Genomic DNA, 15,445 nt, shown 5'->3' on the forward strand with positions numbered 1-15,445 from the left:
GCTTAAAAACAATTGCTGCTCAAATCAATCTATCAAGATCACTGGTTTTCTTTCTGAGAAAATGAGTACTGTACTGTAGACTTACGCTGCTTTCACATCGCAAAATGCAGGGTTGCACCGGGACTTTGTAATGGTTCAGTCCCAGCGCGACCCTGCATTTTGGGATGTTCACATCCCCTCAGCGAACGACATCCGGGGGCGCGGCCGGGGAGTCGACCCGTCATTGGGTGCGGGGGGAGGAGGCAGCGCTTGGAGCTGGTGCTGCTCCAAGCGCTGCCTCCTCCATACAGTGAGAAATGGGTCGCTTGACATGTTTAACCCATTCACACCGCACAGCAACACGGCAACGGACAGGTAAGAACTTTGCTTTCTTACCGGTTCTTATTGCCGTGTTGCTACCCGTTTGCGGCACCCGGTAACCCCTTTCACATCGCACCAATTACCAGGTCGAGCCGTCAAGAAACTGGCTTGTACATGGTAATTAGTTGCGATGTGAAAGGGGTATGATTGTGCAGGGATTGATGCATGAGCATCTCCTGGTCTATACTCTTTGGGATCTCACCAGGTGTTTATAGATGGAAGACAACTTTCCGTCCGTCTTCAATCCCTGGATTCATCATGGCTTTGAGGATACATATTAATAAATCTTGTAATACTCTCAGAGCAGATTAAATTTTGGTCCTATAATGCCTACAAGAGAGGTGTGCTGGCATTCAAGCAGGCCATGTCTCCGGCTTACATTAGATCAACATAGCTTGTTTCTGGACATGTGAAGGCGCATTTTTCCAGATCAGTTGTAGAATTTAACTCAATGAGCCTTATTCAGACCTGTCCACTAGGCTGCGTACACTCACAGCCTAGGGAACAGGTCAGCGCCACCTGCTGCCCCGATGAACGCCTGTAAAGCCCCTGCCGTTGTGTATAGGAGGACACATCCCTCGCATGCGGATGAAGCAGAGAGAATTCATTCATTGGTCAGTGGTCTTAACTGACTTTTATTTTCTCTGCAGAGCACCAAAAAGTTGGCGGGCGCTGATGTCACGTGATGTAAGCCGCCATCCCCGGTAGTCATCGACCCCTCTGCGTTCCCAGGGGAATGCCCAGCTTTTTATGGGGATGTTTTTATTGGAACGCCCATCTCCATGGACAGTGCCAGATGTGGAGTTGGGGGCGGTACACCTGTCAAACCATAACGCAGGTGGAAAGTAACCTACCGTGGAGCAGAAGATACCAACCCCTGCCCACCGCCTCCCTCCCCTGCTTTTATGAACGCCAATGCCAGTGTGATGCAGGGGGACTGCATATGCGCATAATAACGCATGTGCCATCGGAACAGGGGCGAATTTGGCCCTTTCCTAGCAAGCCTGAATCATGCTGATTATTAGGTTGATGTTCTACTGGAATTCTGCTGTATGGCTTTATAATTGTAGAAATCTGTGTTTTATGCCTTAAGTGGTTCAAAGTGCTCCTTCCAAACTTAAGAAAACATGATTACTTCTACTATATCTGCTTTCTGAGTGAAAGGAACACCATTTTGGAAAGCAATTTTTGATGGAATATAATTTTTAAAATCTGCAATGCTTATGAATGACCTGGTGCACCCCCTCACCCTTTCAGGACACTGCATTATGCAGCTGATTTTTTTAATAATGCTGTATTTGTCATCTCTCCCTGTTCGTAACTCCGGTCTATGTGCACAAATGTTAAAAGGGGTGTGTAATTGTGGGGACCAATCAGAAGCCACAGACACTGTGATTTCTTTCTGAGCTTTTTGCTCACACCCTCCCTTATCGGCAACCATTGTAAAATAGCAATTAAATAAAAATATTCGGCCACATACAGTAGCTGGCGGTGCAGCTTTTTGAAATCCGCCTTTTAAATATTGAATACTGATTTTTATTTTTACTTTCTCAGTGCTCAAAGCTTCTCTCTGACACGTCGGTGATCAAGTTTTACCCAAGCAAGTTTGTGTTGATTACTGATATTCTCGATACTTTCGGTAAGTAATTAATTTGCATAATTGATGCTCCAGTAAATCGGAGGGACATCAGAAGTATTTCTAATTTAGTGTTCCTTTTTAGAAACTATGATGAGTTACTCATGATCAGTGAGCCTTCATCAATTTAATGCATTAAAAAAACACCCCTGAAACATATACACACGGATTGGCACAGCAATGGTAACATAGACTGACACTGGCAGACCCCTTCTCTTACAAATTCTTTTCCTAAGGTTAAACTCCCTTCAGATGATTTCTGACATTTTACTGTATTTTAACTTATGAAAGACTAAGGGTGGTCTTGGCCGTTCAATCTTGGCCGCTATTTCCGCCAGGGGGATTCAATGCTGCCGTTTCCAACAGCATTGAAAGCAGATTCCGACAAAACAGATCCGACTTTAAAACATGTCGGATCTCTTTTGTCGGAAACCTCCACCACGGATTGTCTAATTCACGCCCGTTTGTTGACAATCCGCTGCTGTTTTCACCGACACGCCCACTTTTCGACACTCAACAGCCAGAACCTTGAATTCCGCCTGTCGAGTTTGTTGACCTGGGTGCAAACCGCCCAGGATTCTGACTGTCGGAACGTTCGGAAAGTCTAAATTCGGGATTGAATCCTGCCCCAAAGCATGAAGTAGAAGACAGGAAGAATTCCTCTCGGATTCTGCTGCTTCTAGGGTAAAGCCATCACACCACACACATACACTTCTGTTGCTTGTGCAGTTTTATATAAAATACAGAGTTACAGTTATGAGGCATAAATAAATCTGAATAATAATGGATTATTATTATTATTACTTTCTTGTAGGTAAACTTGTCTATGAGCGAATTTCCTCAATGTGTATGGATAACCGGACAGCTCTGCCTGGTAATTTTTAACGTAATACATTTTTATTTGTGACTGCAAATGTGTTTTTAATGTCCTGAACACTTCTTCTTAATTTATTGCTTTTCCGCTTCAATAAAACTGCAGCCAAGGAGGGTTTTATTCATCTCTGATTGTTGTCCTGTCATTTCTAAGATTTATTTTTCATTTTCTTCTTAATTATAACTTCTTACAGCAAATTTCACCCCGGATAATGTAAATGACACAGCGAAGGAGACTTGTTTAAACTGGTTTTTCAAAATTGCTTCTATTCGGGAGCTTGTACCGAGATTGTATCCTTTATTACATTGGTAATGTGCTGTTAGTTTACATACGACTATGTAGGTATTCGGTCCCTGGGTGGACAATGTCTAGGTTGAGAGTGTATAGGTTGACACTTGGAAATGGTCAACGTTGACAGAAGATCAACACAAGCTTATGGTCGACATGGACAGCAGCTACAATGTCAACACAAGTTTTTCACATTTTTTTTCTGGTGTAGACCGACTTGGTTCATACTTTACTTTCATGTAGTGGGAATATAACAGTGCTCACAGCATGGCGCAGGAGTACACTTATATGGTGTCCATGACGTCATATGTCACAAAAACATGTTAAAAACATGTTGACCATGTGGATGTTGACCTTAAGCCTGTGTCGATCTATTGTCAATGTCGACCTATGGTTTGTGGACCATTTTCAGGTGTCGGCCTAGTCACTGTTAACTATTAGTGGTAGTCCTAGACTTTGTCTACCCACTATTCCGTAACCTACTATGTAGAACCGGTCTCTTGGTAGGAAGGTGACCATATATTTTAGCTATCTATAATGTAGCATGTACCCTAATTGGGACATGTGGTTAATGCCTATTGGTTCCTCGTGTGCTGTGTGTTTCTTGCCTTTTGTGGTCTGTGACTACATTGTGTGCACAGTTGCAGAACAGAACTCTTATGGTGTGTACACACATTAGATGTGCCTTAAGATCCTATCCACGATCTGATCAGATAGGATCGTGGATAGGATCTTAAGGCACATCCGATTTGCATCCTATCTTGACTATATAGTGCAGATCTGCACTATATAGACAAGGCAGCCAAGACTTTCTGGCTTCTGATACGTGACCGCGCATCGGGATTGGATCGGGATCGCAAGGGGTTAAAACCCTTGCGATCTGCATGCGATGTTGATCCGATGCCGATCCGATGTTGACTATATCGTCAACATCGGAAAGGAAATCGGACCGTGTGTACACAGCATTAGAAATTCTCCAGGCAATTTATATGTGTAATAGGGCAGCGTGTAGGCAGAAGAGTTTTTCCTCTGGAGGACTGAGATTTATTATTTTTTTATTTTATTAACAGATTCATATATAGCGCACACATATTCCGCAGCGCTGTACAGAGAAAACATTTTCCTGAAAATGACACACAAAAAGGTCAACATAAGTTATTTTAGGTTTATTTTGGTGTCAAAATTGTAGATTTCAGCACATGGACCCATATAAGTGCACCACTTCCCTCTCCATGCTTCGGGCTTTAACTTAAAGCATGGATTGTAAAGTATGAAAAAGGGCCAAAAACCTCTTGCCGACCGGTGCCGTGATGACCATTTTATTTATTATTTATTTATTAACAGTTATTTATATAGCGCACACATATTCCGCAGCGCTTTACAGAGTATAGTTGAACACTCAAATCAGTCCCTGCCCCAGTGGAGCTTACAATCTATATTCCCTACCACATGTACACACACAGACATTCTAGGGTTAATTTTTGTTGTTGGGAGCCAATTACCCTGCCAGTATATTTTTGGAATGTGGGAGGAAACCAGAGTGCCCAGAGGAAACCCACACAAGCACGGGGAGGATATACAAACTCCGCACAGTTAGGGCCATGGTGGGAATCAAACCCATGACCTCAGTACTGTGAGGCAGTAATTCTAACCATTACACCATCCATACTGCCCCATTGTCTTTATTTTACTGTACCCTATAAATAATGTTCTTTAAACTTTCAGCGATTGATTTTTACCTTTCTGTGAGCTGTAGAGTTGGAGGCATTAGAGGGGCCTATATTGCAGGGTTGGCTATTTAAAAGCAAATTTTTATGCTGTGACGTCTTAGAAGAAGCTTATTAGAAAGGAATCCGATGGTATTAAACATTTTTGATACTTTTCAAGCATTTTCAGCTAGTTAAGAGAGAATGTTTTCTTCTTATGGTTTAGTTCAAAGCTGAAGCTTTAAGACAGAATGGGAACTGAGAAGGAATCTCAACTTCTATTTGTATTCAAAATGTTTAATGCCAATGGTTTCGGGTGATAGATCTACAGTTTCTGGGTAATCATTCAATTGATCTATCCCAAAAGGTCAACAAGCAATAAGTCGATCGGTTCAAAAGGACGACATGAAAAGGGTCAACATGCAGATGGGCGACAGGGTCAAAAGGTTGAAATAAAAAAGGTAGACGCAATGTCGACAGGAGTATTCATGATATATATATTTTTTAAATCCGTCTTTTCCTTACTTCACAATCCGTGTTGGCATAAAGGGAGAATATAATAGTGACAAGTGTAGCGAGGCATGGAACCGTGGGCTTGGCAAGTGTGCGTGTTACACTAATTGGGGATCCACGTTGACAGTTGTTGCCATAGCCACCCAAAATTTTTTTTTTAAATCTGATGTCGGTCTTTTTATGCGTCTACCTTTTTGATGGCAACCTTTTGACCCTGTCCACCTATTGCATGTCAAGTTTTTGGAGTCGACCTATTAACTGTTTTGTCTAAACACTGTCTAGCTAATAATCCACACCCCCATGCCAGTCTGCCAGTGCTAGTTTTGGTTGGTTGGTGCCCTCTAGCATCGCTAGTTCCGCCCCTGACCCATTTTTTCTTATTTATCTTATTCATATTGCTTCTTATACACACTACAGCACACAGTAGTGCCTATTATACATGTTATTCCACAGTAGTGCACCCTATACACATTACACCACATAATAATAGCAACCTTTATACACCTAATGCCACACAGTAAAGCTGCTTACATATATACTGTACCACACAATTTTTTAAATCAAAACATTAATGCAAAAAACCCAAAAGCACTGCAAGTCCCAGGATGCAGCATACTTTCGAGTCCTGAGTGCATCAGAAACTGGAGTCGGAATCCTGCTGCCTTGGGGTTTGTGCAGCTTGTCTGGGTGCTTCACTGAACTGCTCTCCAGGTGCTCATCAGCCTGATGCGTTATGGCACCATAGTCAGCCTTAAGTGAGCCTGCGGGCGATCATTTTGCAACTAGCATTTCCAGAACAGTGTGGGAGCCACAGGTTAAGTAAGGCTGTGATAATGTGCTACATCTATTTTTGTTGTTTGTAGTTATGTCCTTGCAGCTTTGTTTTTTTTGTATCCTTAACCCATGTGATTTCCAGCTACGTGGAGGCAGCAATACTAAAATGCAACAAGTTTCTCTCAAAAACGTAATTATTTATTATTATTATTTATTAACAGTTTCTTATATAGCGCACACATATTCCGCAGCACTTTACAGAGTATAGTTGAACAATCACATCAGTCCCTGCCCCAGCGGAGCTTACAATCTATATTCCCTACCACATGTACAGGCACACAGACATTCTAGGGTTAATTTTTGTTTGGAAGCCAATTAGCCTACCAGTATATTTTTGGATTGTGGGAGGAAACCGGAGTACCCGGAGGAAACCCACACAAGTACGGGGAAAATATACAAACTCCGCACAGTTAGGGCCATGGTGGGAATCAAACCAATGACCTCAGCGCTGTGAGGCAGTAATGCTAACCATTACACTGTCCGTACAGTATTAACTTATGTCCAAATGTTTGAACCTTGGGTTTGCTCCACATATACAGTATTAGCATTTGATAACCTATAACGTTCACTGCTAATGGGGCCTACACATGGCGCAATTTCAGCCCATTTTCTAAGCGATCTGACTAGATTGTTCAGAAAATGACTCTTCATGTGTAGGGACCATAGTGATAGGGCTGTGCGGCCCCGCGTGTCGCTACTGCTGGGCAATATAAGAACCAGCATGCAGGATAAATCTAGTCAGATCTCCAGCCAGGGACAGTGTTCTCACCGGAGAACAGTGACCCTGACAGATCGCTTCACACACATCGCTGACACATCACTGTGCAGCGCTGTAAGCTGATCTTCCTCAGAGATCTAGCATCGCTCAGCACAATCGCCCCGTGTGTAGGCCCGTAAGTCCTGATGAAATATCATCTACAGATATTACAGTCCCACAGTCCCCTACATTCCCCCTTAAAGCTGCAGTACCTTTTTAGTGTAATAACTAGTAATAGTGAAAATCTTGTTAATGGAAAATGAATAATGTTCGGAGTGTGATTGCTTCACTTTTTATAGTGGGATATCGGAGAGTCTTCCCCGACTTACATCCATGATCAAAGGCATTGGGGACCCTCTCGTGTCAGTGTACGCTCAGGCCTATCTGTGTAGGGTAAGAGCTGCAGTAAGAACACATGGCAGCGTACAGTATATGAGGCACCCTGCAGACGTGTAATATGCCGCGTGCTGTGTTATAGGTTGGCATGGAAGTGGCTCCACACATCAAGGAACATCTCAACCAGAACTTTTTTGACTTCTTGCTCACATTCAAACAAGTAAGAAATAAACCTGGTTTATGTTCTCTGTATAGAGTGTGATTGTTTATACCGGCGATTCTCAACCTCGGTCCACAAGGACCCCCAACAGTGCACATTTCCCAGGTCTCCACACAGAATCACAGGTGAAATAATTAGCTCCACCTGTGATCTTTTAAAATCTGTCAGTGACTAATGAGCGCACCTGTGCACCTGCCAGGTGACCTGGAAAATGTGCACTGTTGGGGGTCCCGAGGACAGAGGCTGAGAACCACAAATGATTGGACACACCCTGTCCGAGTCTAAGTTGCTCTGCACATTTTACATCTATCCCACACGTGTTGCAACATGCTTTTGCCCAGGGGCACAGTTTGGATTTATTTTTGCTTTACAATCAAATCCGAATCAGGCGTAAGTGCTGGGTACACACTAGGGGGGGTATGTCATTCATTCCTACAAAAACACATTATACGCTGGTTGGTGCATACACCCGATATGTTTATGAATGATGTCATTTACAGATCTATTGCATCAGCCTTCCAGCAAAGCTGATGCCCGGTATGTCTGCAGATATATTGGCACAATTGGTGGTGTTTACGGGTGGGCAAATTCAAATGCCTACCCAGCGGTCATGTAAGGTCCGACACAGAAACATAGAATTTGACGACAGATAAGAACCACTTGGCCCATCTAGTCTCCCCTTTTTTTTTAACTTGTTCCCTCAAACCATATTTGATCCTTATTTCTTATTCATGTTTAAATTGCTCTGTTGGGAGGCTATTCCACTTATCCACTACTCTATCTGTGAAGTAATTCTTTCTCAAATTTCCCCTGAATCTTCCTCCCTCTAGTTTCAGTTCCCTTTCCTCGTGTTCTGTTGCTCCTCTTCCTGTGAAGAATGTCTCCCACCTGTACCTTGTTAAAGCCCTTGATATATTTGAAAGTTTCTATCATGTCCCCCCTTTCCCTTCTCTGCTCTAAACTATACATATTAAGATCTTTTAGTCTTTCCTGGTACGTTTTGTGATGTAGGCCATGCACCATTTTAGTTGCCCTTCTTTGTACAGTCTCTAATGTATTTATATCCTTCTGGAGATACGGCCTCCAGAACTGAACACAATACTCTAGGTGAGGTCGTACCAATGACCTATACAGTGGCATTATTACTTCTTTCTTTCTACTGCTGATACCTCTCCCTATGCAACCAAGCATCTGACTTATTAATTGCTTTGTTACATTTCCTACCTGCCTTTAAGTCACCTGAAACAGTGACACCTAGATCCCTCTCTTCCTGTACATGTTGAGCAGCCGATTGGTACGTGTATATGCTTACCTGAAGTTGCCAGTCTGTTGGTGCGACGGTGGGTCTGCTGTCAAGTCAGCGTGGTGTGGTGTGTACCCAGCCATCGTCTCATCCTTACACAATTGGCTGGTTACAGAGAAGGGTTATTACAGAGCTTATTTTCCTATTGCTTATTACTCACTGCCATTGTATTGTGCTGTCACCTTTCAGATTCACAGTGATACAGTGCAGAACCAGCTGGCGATGCAGGCTGTGGAGATACCAATTTACCTCACGCTGTACTCTCCCGCCATAGACTGGATGTTACGGTGCATTGCCTATCGTGCTCCAGAGGTAAGGATCGGTTGGTGTCATGCAGTATAATACATAAGACAATAGGTCGACAGTGAAAAGGTTGACATGGGTTTTTTCACTTGGGGGAAGTGATACCCCCAGAGAGACCTTATCAGCAGTGGTGGAGGAGAGGGGGCAGCACTTTGGTCCTGGGGAATAGGGGGAGAGTGATATAATTTAAATACAATGACACTGGCCACTGGGGAAAGGAAGTGTCGTGCACAAATATTTGCACATTATTTTTTTTTAACAAAGTGTTTATAATTAATTCCATTTTCGGGGACTTTGGTAAAACAAATAAGTATTGTCCATTAAGTGGATTATGAATTAAATTGAAGAGAGTATCACCTTGTTCTCTGATAAATCCACCTTTGAATGTACTGTACAGGCTCTGCTGACTGAAATGATGGAGCGGTGCAGGAAACTTGGCAACAAGTAAGTGTCACAGCAAGAAACATCTTGTCAATGAAATTCTTTTCAATATGCATTAGTATTAATAATTCTTTGTATTTAAGGTTTATGTCCAACCTGCGCCCCTCCAGCTGTTGTGAAACTACACATCCCAGCATGCCTTGCCATAGTTTTAGCATTCCTCAATATCAAAACTGTGGCAAAGCATGCTGGGACTTCTAGTTTCACAACAACTGGAGGGATGCAGGTTTGACAGGCCTGGTTTATAGTGTGTTTTTTTTACGCAGTGTGGATCTAATTCTCTCTTTGTGGCCTGTCTCATCTCCTCAGCGCTCTCCTGCTGAACTCTGTGATGTCTGCATTCAGAGCAGAGTTTATTGCGGCCAGATCAATGGACTTCATTGGAATGATTAAAGAATGCGACGAGGCTGGCTTCCCAAGGGTATCTTTCATTATGACTCACATAAGTGCACATTGTATTTTTTATCAGTTAATTATTTAGTGGAATGATCTCAGACCTGTTCCAGTGCCAAAAATTCACAGATGCATTTTACTGAAGGCACGATACTCCCTGTTCAATATACTACAAGGGAGACCTTATCTTTCTTGTATGGTTTAATCTAGGCTTGATGGAATTGATGTGTAATCAATCTCCATAAAAACAAATCAAACATGTTTCAAGCTATTCCCTAAGGTGGGAAATGAAAACTTTGTAATCTATGCTGTTTTACAAATAGAAGAAATCTGTAAAGGAACAGAGATATATTGCTCTCATATCGTGGTAGATAATCGCTCCATTGGCCCTGCACATGATGTTTCTGCAGCCTTAACTGATTGCATTGTAAGTGTTTTGACACTTTGATTGGGCACCGGATCCAGCCTATCGGTTTGTTCGACAGTCTTGCAATCAATTTATTTTTAATCCTCTTTTGGCTGCTAGCATAGGAGAAGTTCCACTGAACTGCACAGGACCCCTTCTGTCCAGAGATTCCGAAGTAAACCATATCTACAGTTCTTATTTAGGTGTGCGTTACAAAGAGCCAGCCATTTTGTGTGATCCATTTGTCGCATTGAATACCATTTTTAATGTTTTTACATCACAAGTTCACAGAAATAGACCCTGATTTAATTCCAGTGTTCAGGTCTTGAAGTATTGGCAGTTTACCTAGTTTTTGTCATCTTTCAAGCAATTTTGGTTGTCGGAAGTGTTATAGTGTGGCGTAACTATAAAGTGGCGCCCCCCCCCCCGCCGGAATTATCTGCAGCGCCAACCCCACCCCCACAGTGAAATAAAGTCTGCCCTCCCCCCAACCCTGCTGGCGCTGCTTGCCGCCGTCGTGTGTGTGGCCAGGACCCGCAGATCTACTTGTCTGCAGTCCCGGCTGGCTCCTGATAATGGCAAAAATAGCTCTCACAAAATGACCGCCTCCTTACAGCAGACACTATTTGAGAATGCTAGAGAAGCCTCCTTTTGTGAAAGCTATTTTTGCCATTATCAGGAGCAAGCCAGGAGAGCCGGGACTGCAGACAACTTCAAGTAGATCTGCAGGTCCCGGTCACACACCCGGTGGCGGCAACTGCAAGCAGCACCAGCGGGGTAAGGCAGGGCTAGGGAAGCGCATCAATAGCTCCTGGTGCACATGGTGCGATTTTACTTGCAATTCGATCTGGGATCGACTCGAATGGTAGGAAAAATGCATTAGATGCGGACTATACAGTACTGATCTGTACTACTGTATATAGTTTTTCCTGTCAACACTATTTTTCTATTCGATTTACACTACACGGGAGCATGCATCCTGATCGAATCTGCATGAAATGCTGCTAAAAGCATTCGATTTGCATCGGATTTCGATTTGATTTTGCTTCTATAAGCAAAACCAATTAGAAAAATAGTGCACATCTCACCGGTTGTACGCACTCTTAATGAATAAATAATAAGTGCAGGTTTTATTTTTCAGCATCTACTTTTCCGTTCTTTGGGGCTGAATTTGGCTCTGGCCGACCCTCCGGAGAGTGACAGACTTCACATTTTAAATGAAGCTTGGAAAGTGATCACTAAGTTGAAAGTCCCGCAGGTATTTTGTTTCTAAAATACAGAATAAAGAGTTTTAAGTTTTCTGGTCTGCCTGTTTAAAGGACACTGCTTATTATTCCGCCAAGTAATCAGGCAGAACTTAGAACAATAATCTGGTCTTGTTCTAAGATCGGGTACAGACAACTCCAGCACAATAGTCCAACTACAGTATCGTTATTAGACCCCTTCACAATACTGTACAGTGTCCCAGCATCCTCTGGTGGCTATCACTATTGTAGCAAGCTAGATTATTATTAGACACTGATAGAATGGGTGCCGGATGGCTCCCCGACAGTCGGGATTCCGACAATCATTACTCCGACGTCGGAATCCTGACTGCTCCCTCATGGGGGTCCACGACCCTCATAGAGGGCGAATAAAATAGGTGGCGAGCACAGCTCGCCACCATGCCCGCAGTGCGGCCAGCGCAGCGAGCCCTCAAGGGGCTTCATTGCACTCCCCCCGCTGTACAGTCGGGATTCCAACGTCTGAGTAATGACTGTCGGAATCCCGACCGTCGGGGATTTATACCACACCCGATAGAATATCACAGTTTATAAACAGCCCTCCAGCTGTTGAACTACACATCCCAGCATGCCTTGCATCAGTTTCAGCATGGCCAAATAGCAAAACTGAGGCAAGGCGTGTTGGGATGTGTAGTTCATAAACAGCTGGAGGGCCACTTATTACCCACCCCTGGATAGTCTTCACATAACGATCTAGTAAATAATCTGCAGCACTTGAACCAGCTTTATGGGTCAGGCAGGAAAATGTGTGTTGAACTAATACAATAGTTTCAATGCGTTACTATCCGCTACATTGTCTCAGCTGACAATGTTTTCTGATGTGGCTCTAGCAGTCATAGTGCTAGATTCTCTAAGCTTCAAAAGTGATAAAATGGAGAGTGATAGACAGCCAGCCAATCAGCTCCTACCTGCCATGTCACAGACAGTGTTTGAAAAATGCCAGGCAGGAGTTGATTGCTTGGCTGTTTATCACTCTCTATTTTATCACTTTTGAAACTTAGAGAATCTGGCCCATAGTCTAGTGCAATCATTTCCATTATTTGATCTTTGTATGTAAGAAATGACTAAATCTTCTGTTTGTTTTAGGATTACATCAGTTGCGCTGAAGTTTGGGTTGAATATACTTGCAGACATTTTACGGTGAGCAGTAACATAACTGTACTGTATATTGCTTGTAGCCACTAAAAGTTAAGCAAGTGACGTTACAATGGGGTTGCGGACTGCGCACCAGTGTCTCCTGCTGAGAGGAGACAACAAAGTGCCAGCTCCTGCTCAGTGACCAGAGCTGGTGCTGCATTGTAACATTAAGGGCAGAACCTAGCTCCTACCCCTGTGTAGCATTGCAGCCTGTGTAGCATGATCTGTTATTTGATACCAGGTGTTTTTTTGTTTTTAAAATACATGTTATTATATTTCCATTAAATATTGTAAAGTTCATCCAATTGTTACTTATTTAATTTTAGGCGCTTTAAAAGTACCTAGCGCTGCTTCCTTCTTTGTTTTTTTTACATTTGTATTCTGGAAAAAGAAAAGTAGAAGAAATGGTGATATTATCAACAGAGATATAGAGGGAGGTGGAAGAGATGGAATTACCCTTTAAGTGTACAAAACAATAAGTTCTGTTATACATTGGGAAACACTGGGATGGTGGTCGGGAAAGGGGAGGCTGATTTAAGTGTTATCAGCTATTGAATTTGGATGTTGCAGGCCATTATTATAATTGGGTTACCTTCTGCAGTCCGTGGTGTCATTCTCTTCTGGCCTGTAACAATAGAGAGCAGGTACATGACCTCTGCTAGTGTTCTGTTTCTGGTACATAACTCTGCAACAGGTGCCGCAGCCATGATCTATATTTACCTCATGTTATCTACTGTATCTACAGAAGAGGGAGGTGAACACTATCCTGGCTGATGTCATCAAACATATGACTCCGGACCGGGCATTTGAGGAAGCCTATCCACAGGTATCCATCCCCCCATTGTTATCAGAATTTCATATTAACCTTTCATTTTGGAATATGTTAATGCCAACATTGGTCAGTTTAATGCTGTTCACACTATTGGCCAAGCATTTATGTCAAGAGAGAAACAAACACCCCTTCTGCATGCACTATATGAGACTGCCAGCAGTGTGGTGCGCCCAAGTGTGGCCTCATAGTGGCATCCAGGGCTATTTTTGTGCAGGCTCCAGCAGGAACTGTGGCCCTTATTCTAGTTCACTCTTTCTGACAAAATATTCCTCAGATGGACAAAACCATGTGCACTGCAGGTGAGGCAGGTGTTACTTGTGCAGAGATAATTAGATTTGGGTGGGGTTTTACACCTGCCTCACCTGCAGTGCACATGGTTTTGTCCATCTAAGAAATATTTTGTCAGAAAGAGTGAACTAGAATAAGGGCCACAGTTCCTGCTGGAGCCTGCACAAAAATAGCCCTGGTGGCATCATATGTAGCCAATAGTGAGACTCTTGCACTGTATTAGCCCCAGCTCTTGTAACGCACATATGTATTAATGGAATGAAGGAGCAATGCTGTGTATTGGAGCTCAGCTAACTCTGCCCGTGCTCTGTGCTGAGTGTAATTGCTGCCTATGTCAAGCATATCATCTTAGCTAGCACATTGATGACTCTTGTCATGTGTATACAGCTGTTTTAGTAGCATCACTATGCTGTGAAGTGGCAGATCATTGTAAACAGAAATGTTGGTTAAGCAGGCCATACACCTTTAAGGTGGCCATACATCAGAAAGATATTGTACCCAATCATACAATGTATGCAGATTGTGTGCACATTGTGTGTACACAATCATACAATCACACAATCTCCCGGAGATTGGAGGATTGGTCCACTGATCTGATGTGCTGCACGTAAGATCAATTGGGATTGGGGGCAGATTGCATGTGCTTTTAAGCAATCTGTCTTTAGATGGATCATACAACCAGAGTCATGTGACACTCCCTCCCCGACTAGCAGAGAAGAGAGGTGCAGCTTCTGGGCGGCCCGCGGCAGTGAAGATGCTGGGAGCCCACAGAAGTATCCTAGTGGCAGACGGGCGGGAGACTGAAGAGAGCGGTGGATGTCCTTTTGCACAATTCTGTCACTACTATATTTTCAGAGGATTGCTGCATTCGGGCTATTTAATAATGGCATAACACAGCAGATGTGAGCAGATTGGTAGTTGCTGGCATCCTGTAAATTAAAAAAATAAATACAACATTGGATTTTTGGTACTCGTATACTTTTGATCCTAGTAGGCCAGCCCCCTATTTAAATGAAGCTTCAATCATACAATCACGCAGCAGATGGATTGTATGACAGATTGTATGATGGATCGTGAGTAGATTGTGTGTCCAAGGACTGCCGGGGATTTCAAGGGAAATTGTGCACAATCCTGATTGTGACCGGTCTTTAGACCGGTCTTTCTGATGTATGGCCAGCTTAAGATTTTACCAGTAACCAACCCTTTTGCTGGTCAGAAAGAAAATCTGTCAATGTGTGGGACCAAATAACAATCGTCCCTTTGCTCCCAAATGCCAAAAAATGGACCAAAACAGTGGTTCAGACAAATGATTTAAACCAATTTGTGTGAATGACACTTTTTGTCCGTTTACTGACATTTGGGAGTAAAAAGTTGATCCAATACTTTGCCAGATTTTCTTCCAACCAGTGAATTGGTTGGTTGGTTTGGACTTAACATCTCCAGGTGTATGGTACTAGTGATGTCACTGCTCACGGGAAATGGCTAAACCTAAATGGTTGTGGCAATGATATGCCTTGTATTTATAGCCCAACCTT

The 15,445-nt window shown here is 43.1% G+C and overlaps 1 protein-coding gene across 1 annotated transcript in view; it reads left to right on the forward strand.

The window, feature by feature from the left end:
- VPS35L (VPS35 endosomal protein sorting factor like) overlaps positions 1-15,445 on the forward strand; it is a 166,734-nt gene that overhangs the window by 108,152 nt on the left and 43,137 nt on the right. The window contains exons 8-19 of the mRNA XM_083153228.1: positions 1,915-1,999; positions 2,811-2,870; positions 3,064-3,160; positions 6,294-6,341; positions 7,268-7,361; positions 7,447-7,524; positions 9,017-9,139; positions 9,528-9,574; positions 9,881-9,992; positions 11,512-11,628; positions 12,740-12,793; positions 13,536-13,616. Coding sequence (XP_083009354.1) covers positions 1,915-1,999; positions 2,811-2,870; positions 3,064-3,160; positions 6,294-6,341; positions 7,268-7,361; positions 7,447-7,524; positions 9,017-9,139; positions 9,528-9,574; positions 9,881-9,992; positions 11,512-11,628; positions 12,740-12,793; positions 13,536-13,616 — 996 coding nt within the window. The remainder of the gene's footprint in view (positions 1-1,914; positions 2,000-2,810; positions 2,871-3,063; positions 3,161-6,293; positions 6,342-7,267; positions 7,362-7,446; positions 7,525-9,016; positions 9,140-9,527; positions 9,575-9,880; positions 9,993-11,511; positions 11,629-12,739; positions 12,794-13,535; positions 13,617-15,445) is intronic.

The sequence above is a fragment of the Crinia signifera genome, chromosome 7 (genome assembly GCF_055691185.1).
Source record: "Crinia signifera chromosome 7, ASM5569118v1, whole genome shotgun sequence".
In the NCBI taxonomy this organism is placed as follows: domain Eukaryota; kingdom Metazoa; phylum Chordata; class Amphibia; order Anura; family Myobatrachidae; genus Crinia; species Crinia signifera.